General features: G+C 46.9%; 9 protein-coding genes across 9 annotated transcripts; 4 read left to right on the top strand and 5 right to left on the bottom strand.

The window, feature by feature from the left end:
- Positions 1 to 986: 986 nt before the first annotated feature.
- FMAN_13026 (uncharacterized protein) lies at positions 987 to 2,947 on the top strand (the record flags this gene model as incomplete). The annotated part of the gene is made up of 6 exons (XM_041823537.1): positions 987 to 1,263; positions 1,330 to 1,524; positions 1,591 to 1,862; positions 1,923 to 2,086; positions 2,136 to 2,672; positions 2,722 to 2,947. 6 exons carry the CDS (start codon positions 987 to 989, stop codon positions 2,945 to 2,947), a joined length of 1,671 nt encoding a protein of 556 aa, XP_041689107.1.
- A 342-nt stretch (positions 2,948 to 3,289) lies between these two features.
- Positions 3,290 to 4,622, bottom strand: FMAN_13025 (uncharacterized protein; the record flags this gene model as incomplete). Its single annotated transcript, XM_041823536.1, has 2 exons — positions 3,290 to 3,853; positions 3,900 to 4,622. The coding sequence occupies 2 exons, from the start codon at positions 4,620 to 4,622 to the stop codon at positions 3,290 to 3,292; spliced, it is 1,287 nt and encodes a 428-aa protein (XP_041689106.1).
- Positions 4,623 to 5,760: 1,138 nt separating this feature from the next.
- Positions 5,761 to 6,336, bottom strand: FMAN_13024 (uncharacterized protein; the record flags this gene model as incomplete). Its single annotated transcript, XM_041823535.1, has 2 exons — positions 5,761 to 6,165; positions 6,226 to 6,336. The coding sequence occupies 2 exons, from the start codon at positions 6,334 to 6,336 to the stop codon at positions 5,761 to 5,763; spliced, it is 516 nt and encodes a 171-aa protein (XP_041689105.1).
- Positions 6,337 to 7,218: 882 nt separating this feature from the next.
- FMAN_13023 (uncharacterized protein) lies at positions 7,219 to 8,122 on the bottom strand (the record flags this gene model as incomplete). The annotated part of the gene is made up of 2 exons (XM_041823533.1): positions 7,219 to 7,652; positions 7,729 to 8,122. The coding sequence occupies 2 exons, from the start codon at positions 8,120 to 8,122 to the stop codon at positions 7,219 to 7,221; spliced, it is 828 nt and encodes a 275-aa protein (XP_041689104.1).
- A 1,197-nt stretch (positions 8,123 to 9,319) lies between these two features.
- FMAN_13022 (uncharacterized protein) lies at positions 9,320 to 9,778 on the top strand (the record flags this gene model as incomplete). The annotated part of the gene is made up of 3 exons (XM_041823532.1): positions 9,320 to 9,452; positions 9,500 to 9,549; positions 9,605 to 9,778. The coding sequence occupies 3 exons, from the start codon at positions 9,320 to 9,322 to the stop codon at positions 9,776 to 9,778; spliced, it is 357 nt and encodes a 118-aa protein (XP_041689103.1).
- Positions 9,779 to 11,091: 1,313 nt separating this feature from the next.
- Positions 11,092 to 12,228, bottom strand: FMAN_13021 (uncharacterized protein; the record flags this gene model as incomplete). Its single annotated transcript, XM_041823531.1, has 6 exons — positions 11,092 to 11,296; positions 11,352 to 11,448; positions 11,497 to 11,753; positions 11,803 to 11,861; positions 11,912 to 12,150; positions 12,207 to 12,228. 6 exons carry the CDS (start codon positions 12,226 to 12,228, stop codon positions 11,092 to 11,094), a joined length of 879 nt encoding a protein of 292 aa, XP_041689102.1.
- A 357-nt stretch (positions 12,229 to 12,585) lies between these two features.
- Positions 12,586 to 13,917, top strand: FMAN_13020 (uncharacterized protein; the record flags this gene model as incomplete). Its single annotated transcript, XM_041823530.1, has 2 exons — positions 12,586 to 12,790; positions 12,848 to 13,917. 2 exons carry the CDS (start codon positions 12,586 to 12,588, stop codon positions 13,915 to 13,917), a joined length of 1,275 nt encoding a protein of 424 aa, XP_041689101.1.
- A 688-nt stretch (positions 13,918 to 14,605) lies between these two features.
- FMAN_16217 (uncharacterized protein) lies at positions 14,606 to 15,184 on the top strand (the record flags this gene model as incomplete). Its single annotated transcript, XM_041823529.1, has 4 exons — positions 14,606 to 14,693; positions 14,741 to 14,884; positions 14,937 to 15,072; positions 15,121 to 15,184. The coding sequence occupies 4 exons, from the start codon at positions 14,606 to 14,608 to the stop codon at positions 15,182 to 15,184; spliced, it is 432 nt and encodes a 143-aa protein (XP_041689100.1).
- A 722-nt stretch (positions 15,185 to 15,906) lies between these two features.
- FMAN_13019 (uncharacterized protein) lies at positions 15,907 to 17,512 on the bottom strand (the record flags this gene model as incomplete). Its single annotated transcript, XM_041823528.1, has 2 exons — positions 15,907 to 16,939; positions 16,998 to 17,512. The coding sequence occupies 2 exons, from the start codon at positions 17,510 to 17,512 to the stop codon at positions 15,907 to 15,909; spliced, it is 1,548 nt and encodes a 515-aa protein (XP_041689099.1).
- Positions 17,513 to 18,023: the final 511 nt, after the last annotated feature.

Here is an 18,023-nt window from a genome sequence, read left to right as displayed (position 1 = left end):
CTTGGAGTGTTTTTATTTAGGTCAACATTCCCCGGAACTGGCCCACTTGGGCAGGCTTGGAATGCTGTGGATACATAAGTCATAATCCATCTAGTCGAAGCAACATAGCCCTAGGTAATAGCCAACTCCTGATGTCTATTGAGGTATTATATAGAGGTTATTAATAAAGAAGCATATCCAGCGAGTTAACTGCACCGAGGTTTTAATCGAATCATAGCCTTGGTTCAGCAATGGTTTTCTGCAATTATTCATGTTTTGACTTAGCTATGTGCATGATGTCATCTCCCCAGCACAGGGCACGAGCTAGAGAGACGCGGTCTCTTGGAGATGGAACTCCCGCTTAGTAATAGGCTGTTTCACCGCTGTTGTGCGCCAATGAAACCCCGCGATGCGTAGTCCTTCCGATTCACAGAATATCTCGCCCTAGGCATAATTATCACTTGGCAAACTGCGTCAACTCAGCTCTCCAACACGTCTATGGCATCTACTCCTTTGCTTGATACCAGCCGGATACGCCCCCGCGTCAATCGTGTGGCTCGGGCGTGTGACTACTGTCGTAAGAAGAGGGTTAGTGCATATTGTATTCCCACCAATAGTTCATCCATTCCTTATTGACAATATTTTCCTGTTGTTTCGTGCAGCTCAAGTGTACCCCTGATAAGCATCCATGTTTAAACTGTCAGCTATACGGGGCTGAGTGTACCTCGCACGATGGGCCTCGGGGGCGCACAACTCAGTCTACGCGCCGTAATGGTGGACACATCCATACGCCTACGTCCGTCGAGACAACGAACAATACCAGTACAAGTTCCTCGATCTCGACAAGATCTGCAAAAACGCCTACTGCCCCTGATGACGGCTCTGCCACGCGGTTGTGGTCCGCAGGAATATGTAACGAAGAAGAAGCCTATGATAATGATGTTGGCAATCTCATATACGAATGTGAGGCAGAGAACGCGCCCAACTTTTGGGACTTCGATGAAACAATGCTTGCTGGGCTAGAAGATGTAAATACACACCATGGTGACGTTCGGGCATCAGGTGATTCCGAGGCGGCGTCATCAGGGCGGACAGCTGGCAGCTTTCAACTCTTTGATTCGCTGACAAATGGGCATTTTGGCTCTATAACTTCCCGAGACTTGGCAGGGGAGGAATTGATGGATGACTTATCCAATTCGATGACAAAGTGTGATGCTGATATTCAAGTTTTGGGACCAGCAGAACTTTTAGTCACTCAAAATGGAAAACAAAGCGTGCATATTGGTGAGTCTTACCGGGCAGATCTTTTAGTGCGCCCAATAGCCTGGCTGACATTTTCGCTACTTCTAGGTATCAATTCTTCTGGGGCTACTGTTGCTTCATGCGTCGACGATGCGTCAAAGGCACAAGCGACAGTTGCACAGCCAAGTACAGCAGACTTTTTGATCGAACTTAATCACTACAGCAATGACGCTGGTGTATATTCACCCCCTGCTCCACTTTGTCAGTTGCCAGCTCGGCAGATAGCTTTCGAATGCGTTGAGGGTGAGTGTTAGCAGCAGGTACGAAGAACCTAACACTAGCATAGCTGACTTGGCATCTGCGTAATAGGTTACTGCAGGAAGGTTAACACGTACTACCCTATCATTGATCAAGAGAAGATTCGACAAAGCCTGAACATGATGTATTCAGAAGCACGAAATCAGCTTGGAGCTCTCGACCATTGTTTGTGCTATCTTGTCATATCAATAGGCTCGTTGATGAATCCTATACCCACAGAACATGCCAAGACCACCGCGGATCTCTACCGTGAAGCTTGGTCCTTGCTACAGGACTGCATTTCGTCCCCAGGCGAGCTATCTTTGCAGATCGTACTGTTACACGTAAGTCAAACTCATCGTCTTACTCCACGTCTAGACAGAACCTAACACATACTTTTCTAGGTTGTTCATTATATGGCTGTTGCAAAAGCTGGGATTGCGTGGACTTACTCTGGATTGGCTGTCCGGATGGCCCAAGGTCTAGGACTTGACAGACTCCCGTCACAAACGAGCCTTACTTCATCTGAATCCAAGAACTTATGGTGGATTGCTTTGAGTTTCGATGCGTAAGGCATTCCAAAAACGGATTAGGCCTAAAGTCGCTGACACGCCCAGGACGCTTTCAATGTCGCAGGGTCGCCCTCCAGCTGTTGCTAAGATTGACCTATCCTTTTCCAAAACCCCTGGGGATCTTGAAACAACCGAAAATGGGTCCTTACTTCCCAACTTCTCGTATATCTACTCCTGGATATTCCAAATCCATACTTTCCAAAACCGTTTTTGCAACATGATACAAGGAAGCGAGTCGCGCGCCTGGAAGCTTAGCCAGATTGCAAAACTCGACTGCGACCTAATCCAGTGGAAAGATAGCCTACCGGTCGAATGTCGACCTGACAACTTAATCCTGGTGTCCCCCGAGAGGTATGCACATATTCTTTGCATCCACCTTGAGTACTTTAACATGCTTCGCTCGATACATTGGCTGGCAATGAAACTGGCATCATCAGCTACTGGCGAGGCCCAAACCGTGATGAGCGGACGTCTTAAAGCAAGTGAAGCTATCTGTCTTGAGGCAGCCCGGTCTCTCATCAAAGCCCTGAATGAACACAACAATGCCTCCGATGGGAGTGACTGGAAAACTTGCGCTATTGTGTAAGTTTTGGATGTTGTTGGTAGTGGTTGTTATCTTACTGTATAGCAGATTTCAAGTGAACAATTACATGGCAGCGATCGCAACGTTGTATTGGAGTATATCTATCAAACCAAAATCTCTCTCAGCGCGTGCTGATCTCGAGCTTCTGCGAGCTGGAACTATTCATCTTCAGCGAGATACGCCCAATACCGTTCCTGGCCCTGGTATCCATAGTATGATCGATAATCTTGTCATCAAAGCGAACGATCTTGTCTGGAAGGGCAAGTCTCATTGACAGATTATTCGACAAGATTACAGAAGTTATGGATGTGTCTACTCTTCTAGTCATATATCTAGTGGTTTGCCTAAAGCACCTTGGCAGCCTCGTCTATCGAGCTGATATCATTCGGAATGGTCCGATGAGCTACTCCTGCATGACAGCATTGTATCTCTCTTGATTCATGACTGAGTTTTAGTGTCAAGAAACTTTTGGCTACTTATTGAGTAAAGGAATAGAATTGGACAAGGCCATGCAAAGAAAGACATACGATAAGGAAATGCTTGGACTCGCAATAATGATCAATAGAAGTAAATGGCACCCAATGCTTGATTAGATTTCGTTATGGTAAATGCTCTCCTAAGCCCCTTTGACAGAGGTTTCGATTGCTTTCCGCTGGGACTTTGCGGCAAGCTCTTCCATTTCTCGCTCCATGTTCTTCTCTAAAGCATCCCAAGCTGCGCGTGGTAAGTTTCCATGGAAACTCCAACCGCCTCTAGAATCATCAATGACTCTTATCACAACCGGCTCCATGGTCAATTGCACTGGCCTCTCTACCGAAACTCCTTCTCCAAAATTCGGATTCGAGAGTCCGAGATTCACGAAAGATGTGATGAGACATCGCTGATTGCTGAGATTCACTTCTGGAACTGCAAAGCGGTTTGTATTACCGCAATTCATCCTGAAACCCATGAATTTAGAGACGTATTCTGGATCTTTGAACTTCTCTACCGAACGGCGAGTTGCCAGCGCCAGATCTTCAAGTGATGTATGTTGAAGTGGGCCAGATTCAACACTCGGCATGACGGCCAGGCCTAAAGCGTTGCCTGATACACTGGGCGAGATGAGATCATGCTTGCCACGTAGATTCACAGCTCGAGATAAGGTCGTAGATATTCTTGGTGAATAAATTTCGCATATTGCCTTTTATTTCGTCAATATCGAAGCAGAGAATCTGTGATAATCTTACCCTGTAAAACCAGCTAGCAACGATGTCATTTCGCGAGAGTACTACTCCTGGTCCTGCGTTCGACCTTACCCGCGTGACCAGTGCCGCAACAAGATTTGGGGGCATGTACGCCGTTCCAAATGTGCGCGGATAACGAAGACTATAAAACTTTGAGAGCAGTTTCAACTTCAATCCACCCCAAAGAGTGACGGCTGCCCATCCCGGAAGGGACGAGGTGGGATTTATCTGAAGGTTACTGGTCAACGCATTCAAGTTAGGTCTGTCCTTTAGTCCATCGATCCCCGATCCATGGTTATCCGGATCATGGGAGAGCATGTGTGTGTCCTCCGCGAGAATGTCTTCCCACTCGGCAACTATCAGTCTCAGAGCGGGTGCATCGAGTACGACATGCTGCCATGCGACAGTCATCAAAGTTAAGTCTTTGGCTCTCACAAAGTGAAGATGCATCAACCGCCCATTCTGCTTTGCACACTGGTGGGCTGTTTTCGTGAAGGCTGCTAGAGGCTGTAGGCAGGGGACCTTACGAGGGTCGAATCGTTTAACACAAGGAGACGCCGATCCACGAGGAATGTAGTTAGGGAGAATCTCATGCAGGGCTCGATCTGGTGCTCCGAACGTAGTGACCTTGAAGGGCTCAGACCGTTCCTGCGACGCTTCGGGTATATCGATTTCAAACTTGAGCCGGAAAGTATCAGCGCCTGAGAAAAGTGCATATATGAACATGAAATGGGTATCAAGAATGGATGAGACTTCTTACACGTTTCTCTCTCCATGCCAAGCGCCCGGCCAGCCACGGAGCTTTACGGAGAACTGACAGTTTGAGCGTGTCGCTCATCCGTTCGATATTTATATCTCCCTTGAGCGCCCATCCCAGGATAGGCGTCATGTTCTGATAAAGCTAGCTGTCACTCAGAACCTACTACAGAAGAAGTTTCCACGTCATAAGGTCGACATACCGGCTCGCAGTCCCATACGGTTAAAGGGTGTGTATTCCTTTTGCTGGCGGTTGTTCGTCCATAGTATCTCCTACTGTGGTGAAAACAACTTGAAACTCTGTCAACATCTCTCATCATTGTGTGCTATACCTCGGAAGCATGAGGCATACCATTTCCAGGCTAGTAACTTACCGTTCTTGTGCTGTTTTGGCCGTTCTCAGAACAGATGTGCGGTAGCATCTATTGAGAAGTAAGAATGACATGATGAAGTCAAACAAATTCGACGATCATTCGTTAGACAGCTTATTTTGATAGTACGGCGACATCGATTGTTATCTGAATGTAGAAATGAAAAGAAAAAAGTACAGTCGTGAAGCATAAATGGGAGTTGTCTTGGGAAAGAACAGCTTTCAGGATACGAGGGAATGTTACGGCTAGAAATGCTGATGCTTATCTGTCTGTCATATCAGACCCGGGAAGAAATGTTTCCCTATACAGGTTGTGATAGGATATGGGCTAGAAACCGTGATTTACAATAAGTAGTGCTTACTTTTGGAGATTAACAAGAGAAGAAAAAAGCAACAGAGAAAAGAGTAATAAGGAAGGGAAGAAGAGATAAGCTAAAGAGCACCTTATAGCACCTAAAATAAGTCACTAACTTGTATTGGAGGAATAACAATTTGAGAAGATCGTGCATAATCTCTGGCTGATTTAGACCAGAGTCCGGATGCAATAGGTTCATTAATGCGGATTGGTAATACTTATGTCATTCTTTGCAGGCTTACTAACACAACCATAACAGACCCTTGCTTGCACACGGAATCTCCCGGTCTTATACTTGCAAAAGGTTGCCTGATTATCTCGCCTAGGATATCCATTAAATATATATATCTCTCGAAACATGTCAAGCCAGTACATAAACAACCTTAGGCAGTGCATTTGATAAATCCTTGATCGCCACCGGGGGTCATGCTCTTATGGCACATAACGCCGCACAGATGCCCATTCTCCGCCGTAAATACAACACGACATTCCCCTGGCCCAGGTTGATCGGATTTCGACTTGTTGGCATCATAATGCACAGCTCCAGTGCCCTCAGATGAGCGCTGGTAGATAGGAAACTCGTAGATCTCAACCGGACGCTTCTTCGAATTGCAGGCCGTGTCGTCGAACTTGATATCGCCAAAGTTGCTGAACTCGTGGGGATACCCGCTCTTGGTAGGGTATTTCTTAGTGCTCGGGTTGTAGAGACCTTTCACTCGGTTGTACTCCTCCCGGGCCTGTTGTACAGTGAAGATAAAAGTACCGGTGCTGACTTTACAAGTGACTCGCTAGACCAATGAGTTAGGCCAGTTGACTTGGTGTCGATATACAGGCTAGTTTTTACTTACCGCTGGCATTCCACGAGCTTCGAGACCCGTGGCCGGTTCTGAAGGTATAGTAGCTCCAATGACTTGACCAGTAAGTAAGAGGGCAATGCCCAAACCCTGTAGTCCAATCATATCGTTATAAGTGTTGTGAAGTTCTAGCAATAATGCTGAAGAGGAAGGGCGATGCTGCTCGAGATAATCCTGAAGTCGAGGGAAATTAACATCTTTTATAGAGGCAGCTGAGGCAAGTGACGCGCCGTGTAAAAATACTAGGAATAAGTTTTAAGAATATTTAGATCTACGGCAGTTGAAATTCTACGGCCATAGGCTGAGGAGCATTGTATCAGCTCTCATGGAGTGGAAGGTCGTTTTCAAGGATAATACGAGGTATTGAGCAAAAAGAGCTCTATATCCATGGGCTATGGCCCTTGGCCGAACTCAAGCTAAGCTTGAATCACTATAAATCACACTTAGTAATCTCTTGGATATGTCTTTATAATTGCATGACTGAGCCGTCCCCTTGCGTTCCCGGTTTCATGTACAGGGGTAACGCTAGAGATGGGTCAGTTACTCAGCTCGTCCCGCAGGCAGGTGATCACATAACAATGAACTCAATTTGACATGTAAGGGGAAATAAAATGCCTCTTCCTCTGTTGCTCAGACCATTTGGGGGCCACGAAGCGGGCCTCGCATAAGTCGGCCGCCTCCAGTCAATACGAGTTGTATTCTAGACTATGCATATAGCTCTACAAAAGTCGGAACTGAGAGTACAGGGTGCTAGCAGCAGACACAGTGTAGAGGGAAACAGCGATATTGACTTAAGTCCAAGCTATCTTTACTTCTTCTTCAAGCCGCACTTACTACAAGCAGGAAGATTCATCGTTTCAGCATACAAGTACTCGGTACATATTGTTTATTCAGCAAGACCAATACAAACTGTCCACTTCGGAGGGTGTGTCCCTGTCTTGTTGCAGTCGTGGAAGGATATCAATAAGAGGTACACGGCCGGCTGAATCACTCGCTCACTCTCTCCATGGCAGCCTTGGCCTCCGAGAAAACTTCCCTCAGATCATCAGTCGCTAACGAGTGATTTCTCAACTCGGTAAATCGTGATCGCCAAAAAGCCCAACGCTCCAAATTGAACCCAGGTCTCCCTTTCCATAGCTGCCCCCGAATACTGGAGTCTTGGAGCGCATTCTCTCTGCACATGTGATAAATCTGCTGTGACGACAGAATGAACCAAGGCGCCGCTGCCTGTGCAAAACACTCGATGATCGTTTGAGCTTCCCTTCTGCTGCCGTTCTCAAGGCCTAGTTTGATACTTTCCAACGCGCGGTACCAACCTCCATAGAGATTTCCAATCGTGAGATATGCGGCTAGGCCATTTAAGTTGATCCAATGCTGAATAGTTTCAGGTGGAATAGTAGCTTGATTCGTAATTCCTGCTTCTATTCATCACGTTAGCTTGCTGCGTGCACCTTTTCCTTAAAGGATTCCCGGGCAAGAATAGCAGGTTTAACTTACGATTCCATCTCTCAGTAAAGAAAAGCGACAGGTCTGGTAAGTCCTGCCATAACCTCCGGCCGTCCTCCAGGATAGCAGTACTGGGCAGGTCACGAAGGGTTTTAATCAAAGAGATGAATCTTTGCATTTGTTGAGTTTGATAGTCAAGCTGGACAGCGATTTGGAACGCAATGTCCCAAAAGGCGGCAAAGAAACCTCCTGGTGATTTGTGGCGCCCGTCTTTTTCAGGTTGGTGCGGGAAAAGATTATTGATTTGCGCAGCGGCTTCTGAAGCAGTAACAGATTGTGTTTCTGAGAGAAAGGCTGTAAGAATCAGGTTGATTTCCTGTTCAGTGTTTGTCATTTCGCTGAAGTCAGTGTCGAGCTGAAAATGTGAAGGATTGACACTATTCATGGTACTCGTTGATTAAGTGGCGCTGAAGGATATAGACAAGGGACTAACGAAGTTGCAAAACGGTGGTTCAAATGCAAGCTGAGAAGCATTAGCTACCCTATGCAGCTTGCCGCTTAACTGGGTAAGTGGAGTGGGAGTGTTAGACTGGGTGGTGAGGGTAGCCTAGACGAAATACGAGAAAAGGATCGGGACCCGCAATATGTCAGCATTACAAAGTCTTACGTTGAGATACGCAAAGCATATCCAAATAAACTTTGCAGAGGACCAGGGTAACAACATACTGAACTAAACGAGTGACAGGATCTACAGAACCTGCATCATATAATAGCTCAATTTCAGGCCATAACGCTTTAGGTCTGTGTATTTATCTGCTCAGAGTGGGTTTGCTTAAGTCATTTGCCAACGCTCAGCTTCAAGATTAATAACATTATATTTAGTGTACTAGCTTGGCAAGGCACCGCAAGCTATGGAGTAAAATTTCCGTGAGGCCTGGATAGCCGAGATAATAAGTGAAAAGTAAGATAGGTATGACGATATGAATGCTTAGTGAAAAGAGAGAATCTACTTCAAATACTTCGTATATATCTGCATTTTCGGTCCAATAATACAACTGCTGTTTCATTGAAGACCAGGTTCTACAGCATATCTGCTTTGGCTCCAGGTCCATCCAGTGGCTGATGCCAAGATCCGGGAGCGCCGAGGATGCTGGAAAAAGAAATTGGTTTATTAATAAAAACTCTATGCAACGCTCGAGCGCTTATCCCAGAAGTCTCGATCAATATGCCCGTAAGATTAGAGCTTGCAGTCATAGCCACAAGAAGTATCTGTCTTGGAACAACATGGATTCCCGCCAATTGTTGAGCACGTTAACCGAGCTTTTGCCGAAGGGACTCAAATCAGACATGGCCAGCTCCTTGTATGCCTTTGCGCTTGTTGGCCGTGATACGGAATACGTTGCACTATTCCGACTGCTTCTCGTTGTCGAATTTGATAGAGATGGGGCTGGGGAAGGAGTTCGGAACTCACACAGCATGTCATCCTCCGTGACCGGCCACATGAATCTGCCGTCCCCACATGCTCTCGGAAGATCCGCGGGGTAGCAAGCCAACTATATCCGAGTTGCCGTTAACGACGTATAATTAACCTCTACTCATACAACACTTGAGAAAATAGTTCCCCAATCATAGCATCGTCAAAATGTCTACAAGAAAAGGTCCATTCCGACTCGTCACCGTCAACACGGCGCCAGAGCGCGCAAAGCGCCTTATCGGACGCTTGATCACCGAGCTGCAAGATGACTATGAGATTATCCACGTGGATAACTGTTCGAGTAAGTTTATCAACAGAGTGACACGGACACGTGATTAATTAGTTTAGGCATAGATGAGGTTGTTCCGAAAGTAACAGAGCACAAGCCGAATGTATTGGTGCGTGAAGGATAAATCGAAAAGCTTATGCGACATCTCTAACTTTGTTTCTCAGTTCTCGGCTTCTATGTGGTCAGCGGAAGAGGCGGAGCAGATCCACTCGTTGGCAAAGTCTATTGTGCCTGATATTAAGCTTCATGCTATTCCGACGGGACTGCAGGTTGAGAGAGGGCCGGATGCTATTGTCGAGTACCTCGTTGAGAAGGTTCCTCCTCTGCTGGATAGCTAGATCATCAAGATGGGAAGGTCAGGCGGATATCGTCAAATATATCGAATACCAGACAGTTTGAGTGGACGTGTTGGGTCTATCGTATTGTTTACTTGATCCGCATATCAGCGTGAATGTGGCTACCTACCTGGTTTTCGTCTCCTCACTGTGCAGTAAGAGTATAGACTTTCATCTCAAACTCAGACAGGTCCCTCCACACTTCTCCCTCCCAAAACTCTGAGCTGCTTAGTGTGAACCAATATATTCCAAAAGTTATCTATTACTAGCACCACCAAGACAAGAGTGGTGTAGTAGGTACAGCCCTCCTCCAGATCGTCAGATCTGAACCCAAAAAACAAAAGTCTACCCCTTCAACTCCCTCCCCCGATCAAAAAAAGAGCAGAACAACAGCAGTTCCCCAAAAGAGCAGTGGCAAACAGCAGTGAGCCCTCAACAAAAAGAGCAGAGATAACTGCAATCGAGACACTACCTGGGAAGAAATTCCCCAACGCACCTACTACACCACTCTCAATTTTTGCCTGTTTCATGTAGTATAATATATATCGTTTTGCCTCGGACTGTCTATTATTTGCTTGTCTATTATTGACTGCCGACTTTTCATCGTCAAGGGAATTATCAGAGTTCAATATGCAGCAGTCTTAATCAGGGCGATCTGCTGTATAGCCATGTCGTCAAGATAAAACGCTCAGGCGATAGTGCAGAGATGCTTCCTGGGATGGCGATGGATCCTCTGAAACGTGTTGTGCGCTTGCCTCTTCGTGTAAGTTGTGTGCTATTTTTGACCCTCGCAACAGGGCCGCTCTGTAGCCTAATGCCTGTTTCCAAAGTATGTTGGGTGCGTGCTCCGGAATGGCTGACCACTTCAGACAAACTTTCCCAACGGTTTATGACTAACACTCAGCCCGAAGCCCAGCTGTCCATCCCTTATGTACCAAAAACTATGTATTACCAGCACAACCAAAACACGAGTGGTGTAGTGGGCTCCGACAACGACGTCCAAGATTCGGAACTCAAATATCTAGAGTCGATACAATTCCCGCCTTCCAGGACAAGCAACCACTGCGGAAAGAACAGGATAACTGTAATATCTTTCCCGCAACACAACCAAACAATTCCACAGAAAGTACAGAGATAACAGCATCAAATGTATATGATAAAAATAAAAGAGAGCGAGAGCGAGAGAGACAAGAAAGACCCAAATACTATGATACGACAATACGAAAAGAGCCTACTACACAACTCATCTTTTTTTGCCAATTGTGTATAATAAATAATGTCTTTATATTTGTAAGTATCTATTGTGAAATGTGTCACTACTCGTTCTCAAAAATATTGACCAACGTCCCGATATGTGGCAGAATCTCAACCCTGAACTCATCGCCATGTGAAAGGGTCTCCTTGGGGTTTCTGCCCATGCCTACACCAGCTGGTGTACCAGTGATAATGACGGTGCCGGCGGGGAGGGTTGTTCCTTGTGATAAGAAGCTGACCAGCTTGGGAACGCTGAAGATGAGGTCGCTAGGCGATGTTAGCTAACAAACTCTTGGAAGAGTGGGGACGGAGTGATACGCACTCTAGTGAGCAGTCCTGCATGACCTTGCCATTCTTGAGACCACGAATATGAAGCTTGGAAGGATCTGGAATCTCTGAGGTCGACACAAGAGTTGGACCTATGACTGATTAGCTTTTTATCGCCACGCTGAGGCAGCAGAAATTACCGATAGGACAAGCTCCATCAAAGCCCTTGGAGAAACACCACTGCGACTGGTTCAGTTGTGACACACGACTCGAGACATCATTGGCGGCTGTGAATCCGAGCACATAATCCATGGCGTTCTCTTCAGAAACGTTTTTGGCTGCTTTTCCAATCACGACCGCCAACTCAGACTCGTAGTCTCCACTTCCATCGTTTTGAGTGATCTTAGGGAGGAGAGTAGGAGCTGGCCACGGGTCACCAAGTGCTGTATTGGGCTTACTGAAGTATGAGTTAGCACCATGGTCGTGGAGGATGGGAGCAGACGTACAGGAACAGCGTGGGGATAATTGGGATATCCATTTTGACCTCCTTTGCATGCTGAACGTACTGCAAATAATCAGTTTGAGTCCTATTCAACTTGTTACAAATATACTTACGTTTAATCCGATACATCGAATAGTACCAACTTCATCCTGCGCCAAAGGTGACAACAGCCGTTCAACGGACTCCGTTCGATCAGTACGCGAACCAGGCGATAAGACCGATCGTCCGGAAAAAACATTGACGGCAATTTCTTTGCCCTCACGAGATGCCAATCCGACATCAAGAAGGGCTTGCACTGGCTCTCCGATCAAGATGCTCGAGGGCGCTGATTTGGGAACGAAGCGCACAAGGCCTGTCTCATTGTTAGCACAGAACAGGCCCCGAAGCATTTGGTGGGGATGGACCTACGCTTGAATGCAGAAGAAGCCATGGTGAATAATTTCCTATCTCTTGATTCTTGGCTCAGTGTATCCTTCGTCGGTATCACTTTGTACTGTTGACAACCCAGTGAATCAAGATGCTCAATAACTCCGCTATTATCTGCCGACCTCCTGTATCGGAGCCCCCGGAAATCCCGCTCACCACTCCAACCCCGCATTTGGTGATGCAACGGAAAAGCCGCAAGCCAATCAACAACTCCTAGTCGTCGTAAGAAAGACGGAATTACAAGCCAGAAACGTACGATACATCCGTTGCATTTTGAGGGGATCGCGTCGTTACAAATTGACCCAGAAACTCATACTCCAGCTTTGGATCACTTCGAGACCCGCTATCAACATTCGCAATCATGGCTTCGCAATCAGGCTCTGATGGGGCCTTTCGCCAGTATCTTCCCGATCTAAATCAGCCGCGCTTCCAGAATATGAAGAAGCAGGACTCGTATGAATACGCCGATATTTTTAAGAAAGAAGGTCAACCGCCTTGGCTTCATGGATTGTACTTGCACTGGCGCAATTTGTTTCAAGAACCCTACAAGGGCATCACAAATGACGGTACGGTATTTTTCTCTGCTGATCGGGTTGTCGTGGACAGAGACTAATGCAGCGTAGGTGTTGTTAGGGACGGCCTGTTCGAGCTGCAAGATGACGGTATACCCATCGACACTATCGTCGAGGCCGCGAGTAACCTCTGCGCCAGTCTGAGCCAGGACCAGGTGCTCAAGACATGCCATCACATCGATAGTCCTGAATGGCGCTCATGGTCGAACCCAGAGTTTCTCCTCAGCGATAAAGGAGTCCGCCTCGATGAACTCTCAGACGATTTGAGATCCAAGGCGCTGAAAGTTTTGGAGCTCACCCTCTCGCCAGAAGGTTACCAAAAAGCCATTGGGGCTATGCGAGTTAATCACTTCTTGGGCGAACTGGTCGAGACACCTGCCATCATGAACGAATTCTCCTACAATTTCGTTCTTTTCGATGAACCGTCGACAACTCGGCCTTGGGGTTACTCATTCTACGGCCACCATCTGTGTCTGAATATCTTCCTTTACAAGACTCAGATTGTGGTGTCGCCATGGTTTACTGGCGCGGAGCCTAATCTCATTGATGAAGGGCCTTACAAGGGTACACGAATTCTGGACAAGGAAGAAACCCTCGGGCTGCGTCTGATGCAGAGTCTTTCACCAGAGCAGCAAAAGACATCGCAAGTGTATAAGCTTATGAAAGATCCCGCCATGCCTCACGGACGATGGAATCATGATGATCAACGCCATCTATGTGGTGCTTATCGCGATAATAGAATCGTTCCCTATGAAGGAATTCTTGTGTCGGACATGTCAACCGAGCAGCAGGAATACATCCTCGGTATCGCAAATGAGTTCTTTCTTTATTTGCCGCAAAGGGCGAGAAAGCTACGCCTGGAACTGCTGAAGAAGTGGTTCCATGAAACTTACTGGTGCTGGATTGGAGGGTATGGCGATGATGATCCGTTTTATTATCGGATCCAGAGCCCGGTTGTGATATTTGAGTTTGATCACCATTCGGGTGTCTTTTTGAATAATGATGAACCTGCAAAGTTCCATATTCATACGCTCATGAGGACGCCTAATGGAGGAGATTACGGTATGGCGCTGAGGCCGTTGATACCTGGGATTAAGCAGGAGTTTCTTTGGGAGGGGTAGTCATTAAAGGAGGGGATACTTCAGAGGTAGAACTACCGGTATATTTTGAGAGTGGGACATTCAAACATGGCGTGGATTGGGGCGAGCTGAGACGGGGAATGCGAACTGATTTTGAGAGCTATGTGCCAAGAAAAGCAATTACAACTGCCGGCATTTCAAAGTACAGGATGATTCACCGTGGCTATTCGAACTGTGAAAGTGATGTTGAGCGGGGTCTAGGCAACTGTGGCTAGCTGAGGCGTGCCTTCATGCAGTGAGATTTCTGCAGAGTCCGAGCGGGAATACTACCATGCGTGTGTTTTAGTAATAGGGCTGGACTGGTGCCAGCTGAGGGAAGTTAGATGACCAATTGCAGATGAGCGGAACCTGGGCTTTTCGACTATCTTCGCTTTGTTGCAGATATTGGAAGGCCTCAATTTTGTTACAACCGGCAGTTCAAGTGTCTTATTCGATAGACCTCAGCCCTTGACCTTCGCCGAGATTCCACCAATCTTGCAAGTGGTTAGCTTAAATGTCTGCGAGGAGAATGATCAACGCCATTCAGCTGGACTCTGAAGATCTATCCATGCTGACTGAATGGATGGAAAATGTATAAAGCTCATGTCTTATTCTCTATCTACTGATTACAAACACTTCTCATCACACAAACAATACAATATTTACGTCAATCACCAGAAGAATCATCAAAATGTCCATGATCAACGCCCACGATCTCGAAGGCAAGACCGTAGCCTTCGTCAACTTCGCAACCGGCACCGCTATCGATCTCAAAGATGGTACGCCCCTCTTGGCACTCTGCTTCGTCCCTCTAACCTAAAACTAGGCTTCACTAACCCTCCTGACGGCACTCCCTGCATCGGATGGCAAGCCCATTTGAATGAGAACCAGCAGTGGAAGTGCGTCAAGTACCAGCATGGTCCTGATGATCAGCCCCAGTTCAGACTTCAAAATGTCAGGGCTTCTGGACGTAAGTATCTGTATTAACCGATGTGATGGCTACGATAACGAATGTTGTATAGGAGCTATGGATCTGTACAATGGAGGCACATCTGATGGTACTGAGATCGTTGGCTGGCAGTATAGCGGTTTCGGAGGGCATCAGCTCTGGTGTATTCGTCCTGTTGGATACTTTCCCGCTCATGGGACTATTGTCAAGTAAGTCAACGTAACATGAAAGTCTTAACATACTAACTGAAAGTGAAGGATTGAGAACATCCCGAATGGAACTTGGGTTACCCTTCAAAGCGGCAGCGCCCAGTACGGGTGAGTAGTCCTTTCTCTGTGAATGTTAGAAAGCACAGCTGATAATAATACATGTAATTGGGGTCTTATTAGCTACCTAAGCCTAATCTAGGGTATCTACCCCGCATAATCCGATCTAACACATTTCTTATATATTATCTTTAGCTATTTAACTACCTAGATAGGGAAAATCGGGTTTTTTTTTATCTAAACTAATTATAGCTCTCTAAACCACCTTAATCTACTATAACTAGTCCCTAATTGGCTATATAGCCAGTTAAACCCCCTATAACCTCTAGTTAAGCTATGCCTAGTAACTGGCAGTTTACCTAAGCCTTAGTCGGCATGCTAGGCTACTTTTAGAGGCCTGCCTTAATAAAAGGGTTAAATTATACCCTTTGCGGGTTTCAAACCCACTGCCTTCTGCATTACCGCAGGGCTTGCCTAGGTGCTTAACCATTGCACCAAAGGGCGCTAATAATAATGCCTTTAAAGTACTCGTATTGTTGGATCGCACGGATCCCTTAACGATCTCCGCACTGACCAGCTTTGGATTCTGAAGTTGATCTGAGACCGTAGTTGCAACTTGCACGGAGGAGAGATTTACGGAAAGCAAAAGTGATGGAGAGTAGTGATACTGATCAGGGACGCTTGAACTGGTTAGAAATTATGTAGTCAAAGGAATACACACCATCAAACCCTTCTAGCCCTGAGATCACGTCATCGATAAACCATAGCATGTTGGGCTCACCAACTGAAGGCATCAACTTCCAACTCCAATACAGCCCCGCCTGTATGCGATGATCCTGCTGCAGATGTCCCCTGTAGTAAAGCAGTGTTGGTGATGGAGAAAGGATGATTCTGCCACGGGAGAAAGGGCTGTAGTGTAGGGAAGTAGATATAGGCATGATAACCTGGGGTAGATAACCATCTGACACCAGAAATATCCAGGCGGACGATCTCATTAGATAGCTCGACGACACTGGCCTGGCGGATACCGTTCTTGGCAACTCGTAGCACACGAAAGAGCCGATCAAAGAACCACACGGCGCACACCATGTATATCCACAGCTCATAAACTCCAGAGAATGGCTTCCAGAAGTAGACATGGTACCAACAGCCAACGATAACAAAAACGGTGAGGACAATATGTAGAATGAGGAAGACTTCGTATGAAGCACGGCGTAGCCAAAGAACGCTCTGGGCTAGAAGAAGTAGTAGGCATAGTGTTTCAACAATACCCCAAATCCAATAAGGCTTGTGCACGTCCGTGTAGTACGTTCCAAGGCTGATGTATGCGGCGAGGAGGGTGATGGAGTGAACGATCGCATGGAGCGCACAGAGACGAGCGACCCAGCGATGAAGCACCAGAAAAGTTGAGAAAGGCCAGTCGGTGATCCATAGGAGAATATTGTTGCGCGACGAGAACAGCACTGTGAGCGGTAGTAGGGCAAATGAAATATGGCCGGTTCGGTAGCCGACGTATGCTAGTAGCTCGGCGGACTTGGTGAAGCCCCAGCGATGGGTATATGGGAAGTTCTTGTACGAGACCGTACCGAGGACGATATTGAGGATGATAAACATGGCGATCCAAAGGCCTTGACCGGTCGTTGGTGCATTCCCAAGAAGGTAAGGAAGAGGGCGTATGTTGTAGCCTCGAAAGGTTGATGGGTAGACGAGATATGGTCTGATCTTATCTATGGCTCGGGTCATGAAAGGGAGGTAGCCAAGGGCCGAGAAGAAGACGGGCGTTGCTACACCAATCGAGATCAAGACAATTCTAAACGTAGAAGGCATTAGTTGACGCCGTGGACAGGGCATTCAACGATCAGACCTACACATAGGTGGATTGAACAGCCTCCTCCCAATCAAAGAAGGCATTAAAATCATACTGACACTGATAATCAGCATCTGTGACAAGCGCTGTATAGTTCAGCGTATCGCCCGCGACATAAGTCCTCTTCGGCGGCGCCGTCACATTCGCAAGCGCAGCACCATACGTCCATTCCGCAGAAACTGTCTTGTCTCCAGTTGCTTGGCCAGCCCAGTATGCTTCAAGCTTAGAGGCCGAAACATCTGCGCATCGAGTGCTCAGACAGTATGCCAGAGTGCGTAAAAAGTCACCGTTGGTTGCGATGCAGGGCGCTAGTGGCGAGCCCCCGTGTGAGTGTTCGCTCGTACCTGTGTGGTGCTCCATTGATGGACAGTCTAGAGGTGCACTGCCGATCACGGCGCGACAGCCGTAGGCGCAGGGGGGATCGTACCACGACTGGCCGTAGCCCATGAGGCCTGTCTTGTAGGCATTGGCGCTGCTGGCCAGTAGTGACAGCAGAGGCACAAGAAGGAGTCTCATCGTGCTAGCTGTCAATAGGTTCAAAACTACTGCGCAACTTGAACATGATAATGGCAGGGTAAGTGAGGATATTTGTAGGGCTAAACTAGAGTCGCACGATGAAACTGAAGCGAGGTGGCATGCCGCCAATTGATCAGTACCATTTCCAAAGCAATAAACTATTCAATTCTACTGAAAATAGAAGGGTTCATGCGCAAATCGACTCATCTAGTCAAGCCATGTTCATTTCCAAGGCTAAAGAGAATCCTGGAGTCCATGATGAGAGGGTCGAAATATGCGCAAACTTGCTCATGGCGTTAGACGAAGCAGCCCCCCTGTAGTTAATGGACGAATCGCATCGTAATTTTTACATGCAATGCAACCACAGAGTTATAATCGGCTCTTTTGTGAAGTTTAAGCACAATTTAAGCACTACAGGCTCAATTCATGAGATCAGACGCGAGCTTAGACAGCGAGGGAAGGTTCTCGAGTCAAGCAAAAGTTGACATGATATGCCCCAAACCATCACGAC

Source organism: Fusarium mangiferae, assembly GCF_900044065.1.
Source record: "Fusarium mangiferae strain MRC7560 genome assembly, contig: FMAN_scaffold015, whole genome shotgun sequence".
Taxonomy (NCBI): Eukaryota; Fungi; Ascomycota; class Sordariomycetes; order Hypocreales; family Nectriaceae; genus Fusarium; species Fusarium mangiferae.
The sequence above is the reverse complement of the archived record's forward strand: the minus strand, read 5'-3'. Positions and strand labels throughout refer to the sequence as shown.